Genomic DNA, 19,732 nt, shown 5'->3' with positions numbered 1-19,732 from the left:
GACACCGGCAGGCATTAAGTTCACCACCGCGGGTGAACCAAGCGAGCGCGATGCAAGAGGCGAGTGGAGAATGAGAACGAGCTAAACGGATTTGTCGAGACGACGCCGCGCTCGATTCCCTCGCACGTCCTCAGGCCGGCTAAAAGAGCTTTCAGCCGATCCCTGCAGCTACAACCCCGGGTGTCCCTCACGCGCTCTCTCGCCCTCTCCGTCACTCGCCCTTGCCCTCCTTGTCGCACTTCGCTTGTATTTTCTCTCTCCCTCCTTTGCTTGCTCGCTGGTATTCTCTCGCCCTCTTGCTCTTTCGCTCGCACCTCTCGGTCTCTCTATCTATCTATCTGCTCGCTCGTGGCATTAAGTACGCGCTTAATGGCACCGTAGTGTAGAGAGCGGCGCGCATTAGCGGCGCCGGCCACTAATCTCGAGTAGCGTCGATTAAACAATCGACGCCGGCCGGCATCCCGTTGCGCGTTGTGTCGCATGTTCGCCGCACGTCCGCCTCCCACCCTCTTGCGACCGCCCGGCATCCACTCTCTTCGCGGGTTTTAATCGTTTAAAACTTAAGGTGCGAAACGCGTGCCTCAGAAAGGGAATAAAGTAACAAGTAACAACAGTAAAAAGCAAGAATTCTTCATTACGGTCTGAATTCTGAAAGCGATAAACGAACTTCTAGCTAGAAGTAGCGACGTTTCCTTCGATGCGATCGACGCACGAATCTGATTTGCTGTCAGATTCGCTTGAAATTGTAAGACGTAAGTGTGCCAGGTGCTCAAGATAAAATGGAGCTACAAAATGAAGTCGGAACCGAAGTTCAAGCATCAAGCGAGACATTTTCGAGCGTTCTATCGCTGAACCAAACCTCGCAAGCTTGCGCACGGTCCGACTTCCTGCGGATTCGCCTCACGACGTCAAACGTCGTCGAGAGGTCGATTACGACACGAACGACACGAGGTTGCTGGTCGAGCTCGGAATTGGGTTACTTCCGGCGCGAACGCGATTCAAAGACGACGCCCACGTTTTTTCCCCCAAGAGGGAGAGTTTCCTTTAAGCCATTTCTTTAAGCTGGTCACGAATGTTTAGCATTTTCAGCACACGCGAGATACTAACTCCTCCACAAATGAAAGATCGCTCGTAAAATCTCGTGGCTTTGGAGCTGCGAACAGGAATATCTCGCGGCGCTCTCGCAGCCTGTTCTTTGTCCGTCGTCTTCCATTGCTGAAATAATAGAGTCAAGTGTTTGATTATCGGAATCGGCGTGGCGGAACATTTTAACGCACACTCGCGCGGGAACAATCACATAATTGCAAATCTCACGCCGGGATGGGACGCGTAACTAGGCGCCGCACAAACGCGCTGCGCAAACACAAAGATGCACAAAAGAGAGACAGACAGAAAGCGAAAGGGAGATCAAACAAATAATACGATCTAGAGAAGCAGCGTCGCCTAATAATAGCGCAGGTTCGTGCTACCGGTTCTAATCTACGAGAAACTAAAATAGAAAGGCGTCGTCAGAAGAAGAAGGGAGAGATGCGCGTCAACTGCAAGCGAGGAAGTCACACAAAATTATACAAAATTACTGTGCGAAAATTAATTATGCGTAGGCAGAATAATGTGAATTAAATACAATTTTCGCTATTTTTTATAGGACATTCTCATCGCACATGTTTTTACGATAAATTTACTTTATATTTTCACGAAAAAGATTATTTTGTTTCAGATATTTACCATCACATTTATATAATAAATTAGTTTTATTTTTATGTTTTATTATAATTAATATACTTTCTATTATCATATGAACAATTATATTAATCAACCTCAATAAAATTGCATGTGAAACGTCATGCACGATACGTGCAGAGAATTATGCGACTTTCCAGGAACTTTTGATCGGCTGCTATTTGATAATTCATAATGATGCTCATAATGAATCCAATTTCTCGCAATTAACTGCAAATCGAGAAAGCAAAACATGTTGCTTGATTGACGGAAAGCTGTTGTCTGTTATCTTACGACCTTTCTTCGCTTGATGCACGATACTGGAGCCGGTTGTTTAAGAGCTGCCCGAACTTTCTGTAAATTTACATTGCACCCTCTACCTATCTTCGGCCGTCGCCGCCATCGTCGTTTAATTAGAGTAATGCGCGAGAATAGAGCCAGAGTTCACCAGTTAAGGAGCTATGTTTTTGCACGTTTTACAAGAAAAAGAAAAAGAGAAAGACGAAGAGAGAGCTGCTTCACATCGATAAATTACAATTTCTGCGCCTCGCACGTACGATTCACCAGTCCTTCGTCGACCTCGCTCACAAAGCGTGTGCAAGCCGGAAACTTACGTCTTCTGTCAACGAGTACTCGTTACACAGCGCTCTTACGATCCAAGCTCGCTTGAGTGTACAAAGCGTCAAGAAAATTCGCGCGCAATAATGGCAAAGTGCTACGTTGTGCACCTTTCCGGGACACAATTTCCTCATCATCAAAAACTATCCCAGTAATTAAATCGTAAATGAAACTTCCAGTGAAAAGTGGAATGATGAAGTACAATATTATGTAATATATATACGTTGTTTCTTTATCAGCTTTTGAAGTTTAATTCGAAGCATCCCTTGATTTTCGACTTGACGTGCCTTCTGAATTTTGACTGGAAGAACAATTGGAGAACAGACGAGCGTAAAATTGTGATTTATCTATGACGAGAATTTTCTAGAGCATCTTGCACAGGATGCTGCAAAGTTTACTCCTAGTTTCCTTTTTATGATTCGCGGCGTCGTTGACGGAAAGAGAATCACGCAGAAACAGACTCGCGATTTACTCCGAGTGGCAAAGTGATCAAAAGACTTCCATAATATAGCGCGATAATTCGTCGCGAATTATTCACAGGCACTGGCGTTTCGCGTTGGTTTGCGTAATTTCGTGGGTCCATATAATTCCGTGCAAACGCACGTATATCGCTCCGCGCGTTCGTTCGCTCAATTTTAGACTAGAGCGAGCCTTACTAGACAGCATTATTGTTATTGCTCTTATTTACAAGCCTCGTGTAAATTCAAGAGTACGATCAAGAGAACTCGCGCCTGGTCTCGCCCGGGAAACTTTCTGCAAAACGAGTGCTTTTCTGGCAAATATAACCGCGCTTACAACGCTGGAATATTTGAGTACATCAATGAAATCGCTCGTGCAAAGACGTTGGCTTTTAATTACTTTTAGCTACATTGTATCGAAAATCATTTTTTTTATCAGAATAAATACATTACGTATGTCAAGCGAAAATAAACATGTACATATATTTACATATTTTATAACTAACATTATTGAATCTTTTTAATATTTCTACGCCACATGAATTAAATACTTGAACGTTTCTGAAAGCTTCCACGATTAGAATCTCAAAACTTCCAAGATTCCATAGTCGTCTCTTCGTCGAGTTACATTTTAGTCTCTATACGCGCGTGCGATCATCAAAGATACACAATATTGCAACGCGTCATGTATGCGGACAGCGATGGTCCACTGCACGCACCGACGCAAACGACGGAAGTCAGTACTACGGTAATGAAGCGGTACACAACGTAATGGAATTTGCTATGAAAATTCGCAACGTGCAATTGCGAGCGACAAAAAAGCAGTATTCGACTACACGGACGCTAGGGAGACGCGAATTATCACGTGGTTTCGCGCGAAAGACAGAATGGCCGGTAAATTACGTAGATCATGGATGAGACATTGCGTGTAAACGATATAAACGCGAGTTCAAAAGCATTCTAGGGCTCGGCTGGATCGAGCCAAGAAGCAGCAATGAGGAGGAGTTTCGGCAGAATTCATCGTTGCATGATTTCGACGTAGCAAGTATTCGTGCAAGATTACTACGAGAATATCTTCGAAATCTCTTCATTATTGCCGAATAGCTCGAGAAAACCATATGAACCTGTCACATGAAAAAATCATTCCTTGCAGATGTGCATCTCGTGTATGTGTGTGTATTATCAACGATTTGCTATCAAGAAAAGAAAGCATATAAAATTTCCGGAGTTTTAGTATAGTATTGATAAAATATATGGGATATATAAAATATATGGGACCGTAAAGTTAGCTATAAAATATGTTATACGTTAAACTATATGACTGACACCGCGTTCAGACTCATTTTTCAGAAAAAATTCATCTCTTTCAACTAACTCGGAAGCGTTATATTGCTTTTCTTCCCCCGCGATTTCACTAAAAATTTATCTCTTGGTCTCAAAAGACGCGGTTACGTTTCACAATATTGGTCGCGATTACGTGAGGGAATTGAAAAAAGGGAAGTGGGAAGATTCATAGTACGAAAGGTGAGAGCAGGTCGCACGCGCAGAACGAATTCGAGAGTACTCGAAAATCTCGCAGGCGCGCGCGCGCTTTTTTTTCCGCGGGCATTTTTCCCCGTTCCCGTGCCGACGGTGCGAGCGAGTGCTCAAATACACTTTGCCGGTAAATAAAATATCGCGGCCGCGCAAAAAGGACCCACAGGCAGTTTATTGAACGTCGCGCGCGTTATACAGTTACGCCACGTGCTCGTTCGCCCGCTCGTCCGCTCGCTCGCTCGCTACCCGATCGCGTCCCATTGTCATTTTTTCTCTCACCGCCAGTGTCACGCCTTTCATTTTTTTTTCCTCCCTCTTGTGTCCTTCTTCGCAGGTGCGAGGACGATGCGCTCGTAAATCGCCGGATGAAAAAGCACCGTCGAATTATTATAAAATCGCGGCCCGCCGGCGTGAAAGCCGCTGGGAGGATCGCATCAATTCGTCACGACGCGATGATGCATCTCCGATGTCACACATCGGTCGCGAGCGCACGCAACCGCATTTCCCTTTTACCCTGCCTTTGCTCGAGAGCACACCGTGCAATTATCATACAAATATTATAAAATCGTGACTTGCCGACATAAAAACACTGCAAGAAGGATCGCATCGATCCGCGATGATCATCGTCAATATCGCGAGTGCGATTCACGTGATTGTGGTTCTCCTCATTCACGCTCGGTCGGAATATGCTTCGATCAGCGCACGAACAACCGAATTTAATAGCCGACCTAATTACTTGGGATTCGGAAAATTAATTAGCGGACGTGCGTTTGACAAAACTTCACGCGCCGCATGGATCCGATTCCGATTTTCCCTCTCTCGGCTCGCATTTTCCGGCCCATTGTTCGCCGGCGTATTTCCGGACGGTTTCGCGCACGCAAAAAGGAACGGCATCGATATTGTATCGCGTCGCGATACCCCGGCAAACAGAAAATAAAGCACGCGGCGCAATTATCGCGTTATTATTGGCGAAACGATTCGCCGACAGCGATTCGGCGACTGCATACGGCGGAAAACCGGCGCGGCCGGCGATCATTGCGCGCTTTCCTCTCGCTCGTTCGCTTTGTTTACTCATGCCCGTGCACGTTACGATATTTTTCCCGGATCAGCGATATGGGGAGAGGAAGCGAGAGAGAAAAGGGAGAAAGCAGAAATGGCGAGCGGGAATGGAGAGGAAAATGAATGCGCGAGAGCGAGGGGAATCACCTCATCTCTGTAAAAATAACTTTATTTCCGCGAGCACGCGGGAACCATTCCGCGGGGACGACAAATTAGACCATTACGTTGTGGTTTTATGGGGAGGTGGTCCATGGTGCGATAAAAGGCAATAAGATGCGTATCGTGGGCGGTGACAATGCGGAAGGGCCCCGGCGAAACGGCGCTCATGAAAAAGAAGTTTACTGCTCCCCGTCATACAAGGAGCGGAAACGCGCTTCCGCGCGCGCGCGCACGTCTGCATTTTCGCACATGTAAATGTTAACAAGTCGTCCGGATCTATGTGGCGCGATCGTGATTTCGGCTGGTGTACCCACATGTTCATAAAGCCGCAGCTTTAAGCGTGCGATCAACATAGATTAAAATCGCGAAGACGGAATTGAGATTAGAAGTAGAACCGAGGTTTGTTTCTGAGTAATAGTTTACTTCATTTCGCCATCGTATCCAAGTTTTAATTAATTATACATTGATGATTTTAAATTACATGTTTATAATTCCTTAAGAGTATTAATGCCTCGCCATGTGATGTAATCAATTGTGCGGATATTTATTTGATTTTCCTTAAAATACTTGTGGTAGAACTGACTTGAAATAGCTTACGAGTGGGGGAAATCGATCGAACAGAAAAAGAAACGCGATTGAGACTGATACAATAATCAATAGTCTATAAATGCAATCGTGATTCTGTATATGCAATCTTGAATAATTTTGGCATTTCTGTACTATGGTATACTCGTGAGAAATTGAATAAAGCGTAACTCGATTCTTGAAATGTCAATTATTGAATCTCCAGAATTAATAGACTACAAAATACCACGTCTAATGTCAAAACGTCGTATGAGGTACGCGATTTATCGATTGTCAATGCCATATACACGAACGTCTATTAATCAGAAAGTCGACGATTGCGACGCGCTCGTCAAGCACACAATATTGCACGATATCACGCTATCGCTTCTCCAATTTGTTGGGTTTACGGCGCAATTCTTGTAGGATGAAAAAACGCGAAAAATGATCAGAAGTGGAAATCGCGATGGCACGTCAGGAATTGAATTAAAATTCATATAAAAATCTGCGAAAACAACACTGATTCATGCTATGACGAAATCTGTTAAATTATATGAATTAAATATTCGAATACATCAACATTTGGTATTTTTAATCACAAAGCATAGAGCGAAATTTAAATAATACGCAGATGACGGAATTTACGAGTAAAGGATAAATTCGTTTGCGATGCCTATCGCCGCGCGTCGATTTAACGACTTGGCCATTTAGGGAAACCGCGCCAGTGACGAGTTCGGCGACGAATTGCTCTTCAAATCATCCCCTTTATGCCCGTCACGGGCATAAACGTTACTCGCGGCCTCATGAAAACGAAACGAGAATAAGTTTGTCTCAACGCGGCCGCGCGGTAACGCGCCATCTCGTTAACTCGCCCGTCCGCAATTAAAACGAAAAACACCGGCAAGAAATTGCGTTTTCCTTTTCCCGACGGCTCGTTCCGGCCGCGGTGGTAATCTTCCCTCGCCCCGAACTAATGAGAAGAAGGCGCCGCCGGTGTCTGGGCGCCTTCTTCCGAACGAGCCCCTATAATCGTGATTGCTGGCATCGATTGTTAGCGGGGCCGCCGCGTGAAAACTCCGCGCAATATTAGTTGACTCGAGTTAAGTTTCATTAGTGACGCGCTTGCACCAATAACTTCAAGTTTGAGATTTTATATTAATTTGTTTATTTTATTTTTTATTTAGGGCGATATGGATAACATTTAATATTTAATTTTACCAAATACCAATTTTATAGTTCTGTATAATCACCTTTTGATTTTAAGTTACTTATGCATTTGTTTATTCATTTTTATTTATGCAAACGATTACTATTATTTCATAAAATATTTATTCGGTTCTTTATTTATTTCTATAATTTTCTCCAACACGCAGTTGCAATTTTGAGTTACCTTCCAAAAAGTAGATCTCTAAAATGTAGAAAGAAAGATAAAGCGTCGCGTGGAAAAATGATCGAATTTTCGTACGCGGCGGATCTTTATATTTATGCGACGCTTCAGCCTGGAGTATTAATCTTCCCGTACTCTTGGCACGACATATGACTGATTACGAACTACGATGTCTCCACGGTTCCATATGCCACTGTACATATAGTCGGTGGTGGAGTAATAGTCGGAGAACCAACGGACAACCCCAAAAGAGTTGCTGGATTTTACAGCTTGCTAGGCGAGTTCGGGAATTACCGCGAGCAAATCGGATAACTTTCATGGCGCAGTAAGGCTCGATATCTTCTTTTACTCTCGTGTTGAGAAGGATCGATACGATAAGGATGGAACGACGACTGCGAAAAGGATGGGGAGAAAGTTGAGCTCGTTACCTCGCTTGCGTACACATACATAATAGGCGTGCAAATTACATCGATGCTTCTAGCTTCATCCGTTTCTCTAAAAATATCAAATTTAAATATCGCGATTTCGAAGTGCTGCCATAAAAATTTACTAAACATAATACCGTATAACGTCTTCAAAATCAGTCAAATTTTTTTCCATTCATTCAAATCAGTCTTAATTCTAGTTAAAGATGAATTAATCATCGAATTGATTTACATACAGAACAACAGTTAGCTCTTAGTTCATACGCGGTTCATTATTATCGCTCCGTCTTAACGGAGTTTTGGCAAACAGGATTTCCAGCGGTCACCAGCGAAATCAAAAATCGGAACGAATGTGCGGAGATTTGCGGCGGCACGTCTGCTCGTTTTATCTGATAAAGCGAGGCTTTTAGAAGGTTGGCGTGCGTTTCGATTAACCCGTTATTAGCGTGGTAATTACCCCGCTTCGTTATCAAACGACACGGGACGGATAAATGCGCTAGGAAAATTAATCGACGCGGACGATTAAATATCTGTTGACAGCGATCGGTAATCACACACGGTCCCCGCGCAGCTGATCATAGCTCGTCGGCCCGTGTGTCCACGCGGACTCGATTACAGCCCGGGTAACCGGAACTACTCTTGCCCCCTTCTCCTCTCTCTATAGCTTACCCATCCCCTGAACTGGAAATGATGATTATCCGGATCGAATAAAGGTGCAAACCTCATAGTGTCATATCAACGGGTTGTGCGGACTCGCGTTTAATCGAGACTCGCGCTCTCCGAAACAAGGATACAAAAAACAAAGATTCGTTAACCAGAGAAACTAGGTTTGGTAACTAATCTAAACTTCAGTTCAGTGTAACCTAAACCTCTTTAAGCAGGATCAAATTAGATTAATTACAAGTGTAACAGCTGTTAGACATAAATATCTATATCTAGCTACGATATATTAATAGTATATTAATGATATATTACTGGTATATAAAAGCAATTAATTGTTGTGTACAGTAAAATATGTTGCAACGATTAGTTGTAGCGTGTACACTATTGAAATCTTTCTATGTGTTATCAAATATCGTATCCTCCTCCTCCTATTCTAAAAAAGGCGTGTTAACATCGTGAAGTTCTTTTTTATCGAATATTGAGGCCTCTTTTCCGCGACGCTGATTGGTTCTCTCACTTGGCTCGAACTTCGTGTGACTTGAACTTCGTGTTGCGAATGTCAAAATGTTATAGTGGCTGTCAGTGCGGTTATATTGACAATTTTATTTATTATTTCTTAGGAACGTGAAAACGGCAGCTGTCAATTCTGTCCAATTTGTATTGATGAAACACGATGAAATAATTAAATAACACCTTTAACGCCTTTTTTAGAATAGGATTTGTGTTATTTATTATATAATAAATAATAGATGAATATTATTACTCGAAAATTAAAAAATAAAAAATAAAATAGCGCGCGCCTGTGTTACTAGTTCATTATAAAAAATAAATAAAAATTCGTTGCTACTTAGAATCAGAGTATGTCATGAAAAGTCCAATATAATATAAAATAATAACGTTCGTCATTTGCTATAACAGTAACAACGTCTCTGCTGCAGCACAATTAGTGATGGGCAAAATATCCTTTCTCCGTAAACACCCGCGAGATCACGCGTGCGAGAACGCATTTGCATGCTCCTGGCGGAAGCGCGAATTCTCGTCACGCGTTTGCGAGGGTTGTCCGTTCGCGATGTCCGTTACACCCAAAACAAAGCAAAATCGATTCTTGAATTTTGTGCGAAACGTTAAAGCACCATAATAGCCATGAGGGCGAAACGGTGAGACCGACTTTTCGACCGAGACGACTTGACGCAAACCACCCTCGAGTCACGATAAAAGGCCCGCATTTCTCTCGTGTGCATTCGGCTATCCCCTCTTGCCGTCATGCAACGCGGGTGTCCGTGAATCAAACAGCGGTGCCGGCTAGGGTGAGCGACGGCAGCGGTGGCGATGGCGGCGACTGCAACTCCCGTTACTCGCGCGCTATTTGTTATTTTGCTCTTTTGGCGATGGCGTTCATTAATCAAAACGCCACCCTCTCCGCATCGTTCGTCCGCGGCGGCATTTTTCAAGCCCGCGACAACGTACGACACGCCGCGACTGCCGGCCGCTGTACTTCACTTTTTCCAGCTCGCTCACCCTCTCTTCGCGCTTTTGATGTTTCTTTTGCCGCGCGCGACTCACCCCTGGACGTCGCGCATCGCGCGCGCTAACGTTTCGCGACGGACTGACGAATCTGAGAGCGAGAACACCGGGATTTTCGTCCAAGACACTCAGGCTTCTGGCAGATTCATCTCTTTGAAGGGAAATGCGTCTCGCTGTGACGTATGATATTGTGTTACAAGGGGATGTTCTTTAATATTGAATCCGCATCCGAGTGATGCACGCGTCGCGCACCACCGAATAACGTATAGGGAAAGTAGATTGCTGATCATCCGTCGATTCGTCTTCTTCGAACATACACTTTCGGGAATGTTTCAAATAAAAATTGTATTCCTGATTTTGCTCCGACAGAGTCTTCATCTACACTCGTTCGTTTTTATGATTTTGGTACTTTAAATTTACACTTACATCAGTTTCCTTTATACACATAAGTCTCAACAACAAATCATGGACAAACATGATTAAAAATTTAAATTTTTTACTTGTGTGTATGCATCAATTGAGAAATGTCATCTAAAACGTGGTAATAAAATATTGTTCGGATATTCACGTGCGAATATCGGAGCAAAAAATCGGTTAAAGCATGATCGAAGTTAGCCGATACTAGCGAAACCGTTACTTAGAGCAACGAGGTTACGCTACGGACACGTTCTTCCTCCGCTTCTTCGCAAAGAGTATCCTCGAATTTCGAGACGCGGCACGTCCGATGAAAAGTTAATTACTCGAGGCGAAGAGCGGACCGGTAAAACGGTTTTCCGCGCGTTTTCGTCAGGTTGATTCGCGCCGGGCGTCATTATCCGGCGCCCTGCACCTGACGCTCCATCGAGTCCCTTTTTTTCTCTCGGCAGTTCGCTCGGTCTCTTCGACCGATGAATTTCAGCATAAATCCTCGTACTCTCGAATTCCATTCCGATTGAGTCCGCCGCGAGCTCCGTTTAAATTCGAATTTCGGCGTCGCGCCGGTACGCTAATTGTTAAATGACGTTTCGGACACCCCGTGGGAATACCGCAACAGTACCACCTTCTCTCTGCTGACCGTTTCATTTTTTGTTTCTCTTTGCACCGCGTGCATCCGATCTCTTTTTCTCTCGGTCGCGTAAACGCGCTCACGCGTTTCAGTGCACGTATGTGCGCCAAAATAATTACAGCTACCTCTCAATATTACTTGTTTAACATTACTCCGTTAATATAATATATTTATAAACAGAATATGTCAAAAATTATACAAAACTTGAAACATCTAAATTTCTCAAAATATTTGCGTACATAAATAATGAAATATCCAAGTTACTCAAACTTTGCCGCATCATTAGCAGCCTGCTTACATGTATCCCAAGCACTTTTAATTCATCGTTTTATTTTTCTCATTGCCACAAGTGACGATAGTTTTTCTTCCTAAAGGCGGATAGTTTTGTAACCGATCAGTAACGAGCCGATTGCTCGTTTTTCAAGGGGATCTAGATGGGAAAATCCTCTTCGCCGCCAAGCGAATTTCAGATACCGCGCCGGCCGCAATCGACCGGCCAGCTTCCGGCTTTCTCGCTTTCAGCGAAAGAAACGCGTGAAAGCGCTTCCGGCTTGGGCCGAACGGAGCGAGCATCGCGGCTTAATTCGGTTTAATATTGCGAGCAAAAATACGGCGGGCGTTAGCGGGGGCATTATACAAATTTCGCCGCGGATCGCCGTTTACCGTCACGGTCGATGATACGCACCGCCGCGACGTCGTAACTGCATTACGGCGCTTTTTACGCGCGCCGAAAATTGCTTTCGTTGCGGCCGCGATCCTGCTTCCGGCTCTCTTTCTCTCTGTATTTCTTCCCGTCCTTTTTTTCTACGCCCTGCGAATCCTGACGAGGGATATTTCCGCCGCATCGTTGAACAGCAGACGAAATTGCACGGCGCGAGACACGCATAGAAGTCTATTTCAAGTAAAATGCGTTGAATGGAAGACAAACGAATTCTGTCAGTATTTCGATTATTATTTTATTCGTTGAGTGAAATAAAATACAGATCAGGGTGCAATTGACTGGAGACATCTATAGAACTCGTGTTGATGCACGTCGCGCACACGTATACGATGATAATTCGTATTTACATACAATTAGGTATGTGTCATGTGTGATAATAATTTTCTTTACCGTATTCATTACTCACGCTTTTATGCGGGACACGTTAATGTTCCGCGCGATGCAACAAAATATTCTATTAAGGTTTTATTCGCGCAATGATGTATTGTATTATAAAAGCGGCAGAGTGAGAGTGAGAGAGAGAGAGAGTCAATGTGACAGGTTGAAATTAATTATCAGATATGAAAGTAAACGATATGTATCGCTGCAGGTGCATCAGCATTGATGGGGAAAATTAAAGGGAATAATAAAATTACACTAATTCCATTTAATCTCCAGCATCAATATCATTATGCTGATAAAATACCATTTCGCCAAGTTTATTGGCAACGATCTCCCTTTACGCGCGTATCGCCCGCACTTTCCATTCTCGTAGATGCGCGAACATCGGCTACACAAAGGCAGCGCGCACCTATTCGACGACGTACACGTGAATAAAAAGCGACTGGGAAATCTGTGTCTTTGAACAAGGATTCGATAACGCGGTTTGTCGCTAAAGGACATTGACAACGTCGGCAGACTGCTGCACTGCCGTCTGGTTATGCACCGATCGAATTCGCTGCACCTGCGCCCAGAAAATCCGCACGAAAATCATACGAGTTCAGTCATTCGCGTTACGCCCTTCGCGTTTTCCACCTCCCTCCGTCTTTCTCATCTTATCCTCTTATATTCTGCTAAATTAAGAATCTGGTTTCTTAATTAATGAAAATCGGTATGTCAATTCTGGGAATGTCTTGAGTTAAAGTAGCAGAATTAAGGAGTGAATTTCGAGAGAAATAAAATACGAGGAATACTGGATTGTATCTCGTATAAGCTATTTCTGTTTTTTTTCAGCGAAACATATCTCGACGTATTGTGTACGAAAAACGAACATGCTGTACATATCTCTGCAGTTAAACATTGTACATTTTTGACTAACGAACGTGTTGCTCACGATATATAGAAAATAAACGCAGAAATTAATTTTTAAATAAATGAATGCATGAAACACAGTATTTGAAAAAAGCCAGGAGTGCCCAAAACTTGAAGAATGCAATTTTGGTATACATGTGTTAATTGCAATTAAAAAATTGGATACTACTCCGCGTGGTTTCACGTTCCGACCGTGAAACAAAGGCGGAATAACCAACCCCGTGACTTTACGTTTAGTCAGTTTCATGAATGATGAGCTTCCCACGGTTTAATATCCATCGACGAGGCTCGGAAACGAAAACCATCACGATTCGCCGTGTCATTTTTCGCCGACTGTCCGAAAAAGGTTGAGCGGAAATGACGCACGCACGTTTTCGCGTCGCGATGTGCTAATAAGCGGCGGATCTTGCGGAAGGTCGCAAAACCGCTGACGCAATTCGCAACCCCCGTTCCCCGTAATATTCTCCGTTTCATATGTCGAGTCTGGCGTTCCGATATACGGCGCGCTGAGGGGGTGAGGGAGAGACGAAAGGATGAGGCGGGGGCGGCATATTAAACGCTTTAGGCGTTTTCGCGTACGGCACGACGACGTCAAACATAATCGGGACCCCTCGTCGCGTTTTCGATAAACTTCCCTGTGACACAGTTATCCCCGCGTGGTTGTCGTAATGTTCGCGGAAGCGTTCCGCTTGCGTAATGCATTTAACTGTCAGGCGAGAATCCTCGACTCGCGGGAACGAAATACGGAGCGACAGCGTCGTTTCCGATGCGAGGGTTCTTCCGGGTATCCGGGTATCTGTCTGGGGGAAACGGCACGACTACCGATTTAAATCAAAGGAATCGTGGCCGCCGCCGTGTTCCAATTAAGTGAAGAATCTGTTATGCAAATCGCGTGCTATCGATCACGCCTTCGACGAGGCGCCACGACGGATTTACGAGCAATGAGGACGTAACCAAAGGGTGAGATGGAGAAAGAGGAGGAGGAGAGAAGGGAAGAGGTAACTTGGAATTTCTCCGTAAGCTGATTATATATTGCCACAAAAGATACGTTAATAAATATTATAACAATATAATGCCGAGGCATTAAAGCGTAATTCTGAGCAACGTTTTGAAAAATCTGAATTATTGCAAATATATCATTATAGAAAATCAACGCTGCATCATACTCTATCGTTTAATCATCAAATTGTACGTTTCATCAAGTGGAAACTCGAGGGATTTCTCTGCTTCAACGGACGTGCAAAGTGTTTTGTCCCTGCGAATCCTTCGAGTAAGGAATCGGCGCAACTTTTCCGATCGCATTATCAATTCACGCCTCCCGACTCGATACTTTGATCAGTCGATCGATCAATTAGCGTCTCCGAGGGAGGAGCGCGGTCGTCGGCAGGCGCTCCGTTCACGTTCGATTCCTCAAAGTAAAATCGCATCCACGGAACGACATCAATTTTACTTGAGCGCGACACACGCGACGAGAAACGTATTTACGGTGGACGTGGGATTGCGCGTATGCACGTGAAAACATAATAAATCAAACGACGACGGCGACGTCCCGCGCTACGCAGTGCCCAACAAAGAAATCTTCGCTAACGGCGCCTTATTATCATTCCCTGTCATGCGACGTGAATATAACGGACGACATGGGCTCATTGAACGTGGCCGGTTGTATTTCCACCGGCGATTCCGTATCGTTGCCTTCGGAATCACGCGATCTCGCCGCGGGACACTGCTGTCGTTTTTATTAACGCAGGTCTTTCCCCGCGTTTATCCACCATATCCGATTGTCGAGTCGCCCCGTGTTTCGCGCACTCGCTGGTTTTAACGGCGGAAAAAAGTCGCGCGAGCTCGTACGGAACATCGCGATTGCCCACCCTCTCATTTTCGCTCGTTTAGATTCGTTCGGGACCGATACGAAGTACCCACGTTTTTCCTAAAACAATGGGGTCGCGGCAATTTACTTGGGACGGGGGGGGGGAGGACGGGTTGCAGAAATTGACTCAGGCATCTACTTTTTCTTTCTTTTTTTCTTTTAGCGAAATTCGACGTGAGGCACGATTACGGCAAGTCTGCGAGAGATATCTGATAACGCGGATCCGCGGATCGCATATAGACGCGCGTCCATATGTGCACCGGGCGTGTATTTCTGCACACGGATCGTTTTTACAGTCGCATTCTGGAGCAACGAAATTGTAAATCGATACTCGAACGATGCTGCGATATGTCGCTCGGTCCCCTGGCCGAAACGCGACGCGGCAAGCCTTTGCCAAAATCGACATATAGCTGTATCCGGTTGTCGAAAGGAAGAGCTCTTTCTGCGATGCACGATCTGTCGAAACGGTGCGAGCGCTCGTGGCGGCTCCGTTATTTTTCCGTTTCGCTCGCGAAAACACGCGAGTTGCGGCATTCATCGTTTGCACCTGAAAAATCTCCAGTGGAGTACTTTCTGCGAGCTGGCTCTTACGCTCACGTAAAATTCTCACGTAAATAAAATCAGGAAAAATTATTTAACGAATTGTTTAAAAATTGCGATCATTATGTAGACTAAATTTTATAATTATGTAAGTAAAGAACATAAATAAAGTTAAGAATAAAAATAAAAATACGCATTAGTATTTAAAATGCTAATTAAGAATGTTGCTCGTAAAAATAGCCGGCGAATCTAATTACGGGTCTCTTTAGTTTAATTATCGCTAATTATTAGAACATTAATTAAAGTTTTCTAGTGAAAGAAAACAGAGAGAGTGAGAGTGTGTGTGTGTGAGAGAGAGAGAGAGAGAGAGACATATGTGAGAGAGAGAGGCATATGCAGCGAGATGTTAACTTGTCCAACTTTTGATTTCAGTGCGAGAAGTTAAGTTGTCCGAACTCAGGGACTCGATAGCGAGGTTACGGGAGAGAGTGAAGCTAGTATGCAGGACGCGGGGCTCGCCGCCCCCGAGAGTGCACTGGCTGAAGGACGGTGTACCACTGCACCCTCGAAGAGGCCTCAGGATTCAGCACAAACGGTGAGCCTAACCAAAGACTTTATCACTAGCCGCGTGCACCCGCGGCGATTGCTTCTACGCCATTCCGCGCGCCATCCCGCGCTCGATGTCAGCTTTCGGCGCACCGACATACACCCCTCGTAATAACACATCCGAGCAAACTACTCAGACTATGGCGAACAGTTAATTCTAGATATCCGTAGCGACGTGTACGTTGTTCCCTCGCAAATTCGCGCAACACGACTGACACCCCAACTCCGAAACGGTTATCGATACACCGTTGAATGCCTGTCTCGAGAACAGTCTTCGTAATCGTCAGCGAATAGGATAACAGAGTGGATTTGATTTGAGCGTTTAGTTTATGCAAGACGTCACGTGATTCAGAATATCTATGTGTGGAATGATACACGTTGCGGAATAATACAGGAAACGTTTATGGTTCAGACTTTTTTGTGATTTTTATGATTCAGATTCTAATTTTCTCAAAATTTTTGATGTAGTAAAAATATGTGTAACAAATAAATTAAAAATTATAATAAAAGCGATTGTGTAATGAAATACAAAACTACAAAGATATATTTTTCCTAAATAAAGTTTTATATATGTAACAACATGTAATTATAAAATTGAATTATTGTAATTATACACAGACAAGAAATGGAGGCAAATATATTTCGTGCTTATTAAGAAAAAACAAACATATCTTTATCCAACTGATATATTATTGAGTCTTCTGACGATTAGTGGCATCAATTAACGGTAAAATTAAAGGTAATAATTAAAGGTAAAATGTTATCATACATTTCTTGCAATCGGCACAATAAAAATATGTAACTTGCGAGACAATTATGAAAAATGCCTCAGTACAGTGTCAAGATATTCTCGTCACGAAAGTTGGGAAACTACGAGAATTAGGGAGAGGAGCAACGTGTGCTGCCTCTCGCAGTTCGATGGATTTTAACGAGCTCTCAAACTCGAATTGCAAGCAGCTTGGCAATGGCGACAGCTCGCGTTTAGCAGCTTCGAAAACAACGCACATCCAATTCTCGCGCACTTAGCCGAATGAAACGTAAAAAGCAGTCATCACGAAAATTGCGAACGTGCGAGTTTTGTCCTAGAATAGACCTTGCAAAACGCGGTGGAAATGTTTCTCATTATCATACAGCATCATTAAAAAATAATACGCATCTCTCAGATGACGTTCCGTGTTCTTGGATTTACCACGACAACCCTTACGAAATAAATTTCCCTGATTGCAAATAGAGATCGGAGTCGTGCTCGAAAAGCGCGCAGAGAAGGTGTACATCATAAAACGTACATGTCTATTCATCGAGAGACGTCATCGAAACGTCAACGAAAAGCCTCCACGACATGGGTGGCGGTGCGAGAATTATTACACGCTGAAGTGATCGGAAAATCGGATATTTTATTTGCGGCAGAGGAGTTTGTTTCGTATCAGCTTCCCTGGTATTACGTGGGGGATGAGCAAAGCTTTTTAACGAAAAGAAAATAAATTGAGTGGGTATCCAGCCGCGCGATCGACGTTCCCGTGAAAGCACAGGGCGCCCGGCTCTGTCCGGAGGGATGGCGAAGCGGGGGAGGAAACGGGCCGAGACAGCCGGAGAATTTCGTACGTTCGTACGAAGAAAACTCACGGGGGAGCCCTCGCTCCAGCTACTTCTCGTCGACCATAATCTCGGGTGTGCCATAAATTTGTTTAGCGCGATGCACTTTTCCTCGGCGCGTAAGTCTCGGAATAATCTCGGGGTCGGCCCATAAATTCGCCGCCGCTCGCGGCTTTCTCGCCGGGCCACCCGTTATATTCCGACCGCGATAGGAACGGACCGGCATGGAGTCGCTCTTACGTGATCGTGCCACTACTGTGATCACGTTCCTGACAACGTTAAGGCGATTTGCACGCCGCAAATCTGTCGGGACGGCTCTGCTCGCGGCATTCAACGTCTGAAAATTATTTTTCGTGCCATGAATTATACCGCATTAATTAAATAAAACAGAGAATAGTGCAGAGAAAATTCACCGAGTAGATTGCATAAAAATAAGCCGCTTCGCGGTGGAAAACCGAGAGAAAATCCCGCTGAATTGCTAAAATCATCAGTTCAAACAAATATCCTGAATCAACAGAGTCCTGATTGAAACGAATCACGCGTTAACGCGAAAATTGATCGCTCGATTAATCGCGAATCAACCAATAATCTACTACAATAACTGTCGCATTTGTCCAATCGATTTGACACGCGCCTGAGCGAAACTTTGTTCATTCGAGCAAAGTTTCGCCGATCCAATTGCTCCTCTCAGCACATTCACTAGCATGAATTCTGAGATTGTGTAAGGATGAGATTACGAGAGTAGGGAAGAAGGGAAGGAGTCACACTATTGTACGTGTTGTACGGAACACCGGAAGAAGAGAGCAGGCAGCTACGAGGACGGTCATAAACACACCCTCTCGATGACGAGCGCCGTAGCGATCTTACGATGTTGTAGCGGTCGCGCATTCCCTCCTCCTCCCCGTACCATCATCCCCCTGTATGAAGAGTGTACCCGCCGTAATTTCCAATTACTGTCCCTCCGTGACGACCAGGATGACCAGCGGATGACGGGCTTCGCGCTGTCAATGTCATTCGGCTCGTAATCGTTACCTGGAGATACAACGGCGTCGTAAAATCGAACGTGTCCGCGCTATTTGATACAAGTCATACCGTGTATACCCGCGAATCTTCTTTCTTGTTCGCGTACTATGTCGTCGTCGTCAACGGCGACGGCACTCATTCGCATAACCGACGAACACCAACGTAAAACTGTCATCTGGCGCTTAAGCTTGTCTAGACCGGGCGGCGTGTATTTTATCGACGATAGTCTCGACGGACGCGAGAATATATTTCCCGGCCTTTTGTGTCCGCGTGCGATACATCGATAAATCTCACTCGCTCCGTTCGTTCCCGATAGCTCCTGCGCAAACAGTTTCGTTTGGCAGGGATCGTCGTCGTGATCGTCGTTGTCGTCGAGCGAAGCGACGGAAATATTGGAATTTCGAATGACGAACGTTCGGCTCGAAAATAGACTCGTAATCTTGTCAAATTACGGGCACGATGTATAAACCAAAACGAAGAGACGAGACGTGCGCGCGCGAGCTCTAGCTTTCTGTTCAGTTTCGAGAATAAAATAAAGATGACAGACCCGCGTCGCGAAATCTCGAAATACTGCCGGTGGGAGAATGTACTTCCCGTGGGAAATTGAATCTCCGTATGTAACAACTGCCATATTTCTGTTTCACGAGACTCGCACGGGAGTATAAGTGTACCCACTTTGTACTTTGCAACGCGCTAGGGTAAGCACGAGAATGTGACACGGGAAACCGCTTCGCCAAACGGAGGGACCAGAGTCAAGAAAGAAAACGCCGGAGCTACGCGCAACGGCTAGCTCGAATAAAATCGTTTTGAAGGACACAGTCCTCGAAGAAACGACGTACTCCGTCACGAATACTCTGAAAAACGGAACGTGGACGAAATAATAAAAAATAAACGGTAAAAAATGAGGGAACAAAGTGAAACAGTCTAGTCCAGTC

The 19,732-nt window shown here is 44.6% G+C and overlaps 1 protein-coding gene across 2 annotated transcripts in view; it reads left to right on the top strand.

The window, feature by feature from the left end:
* Nucleotides 1-19,732, top strand: part of LOC105287539 (protein vein) — a 318,479-nt gene that overhangs the window by 173,294 nt on the left and 125,453 nt on the right. For both annotated transcript variants that reach the window (XM_020034337.2, XM_011353130.3), the window contains exon 2: nucleotides 16,008-16,170. In XM_020034337.2, coding sequence (XP_019889896.1) covers nucleotides 16,008-16,170 — 163 coding nt within the window. The remainder of the gene's footprint in view (nucleotides 1-16,007; nucleotides 16,171-19,732) is intronic.

The sequence above is a fragment of the Ooceraea biroi genome, chromosome 5 (genome assembly GCF_003672135.1).
Source record: "Ooceraea biroi isolate clonal line C1 chromosome 5, Obir_v5.4, whole genome shotgun sequence".
Taxonomy (NCBI): domain Eukaryota; kingdom Metazoa; phylum Arthropoda; class Insecta; order Hymenoptera; family Formicidae; genus Ooceraea; species Ooceraea biroi.
This window is presented reverse-complemented; position numbering and strand designations above follow the sequence as displayed.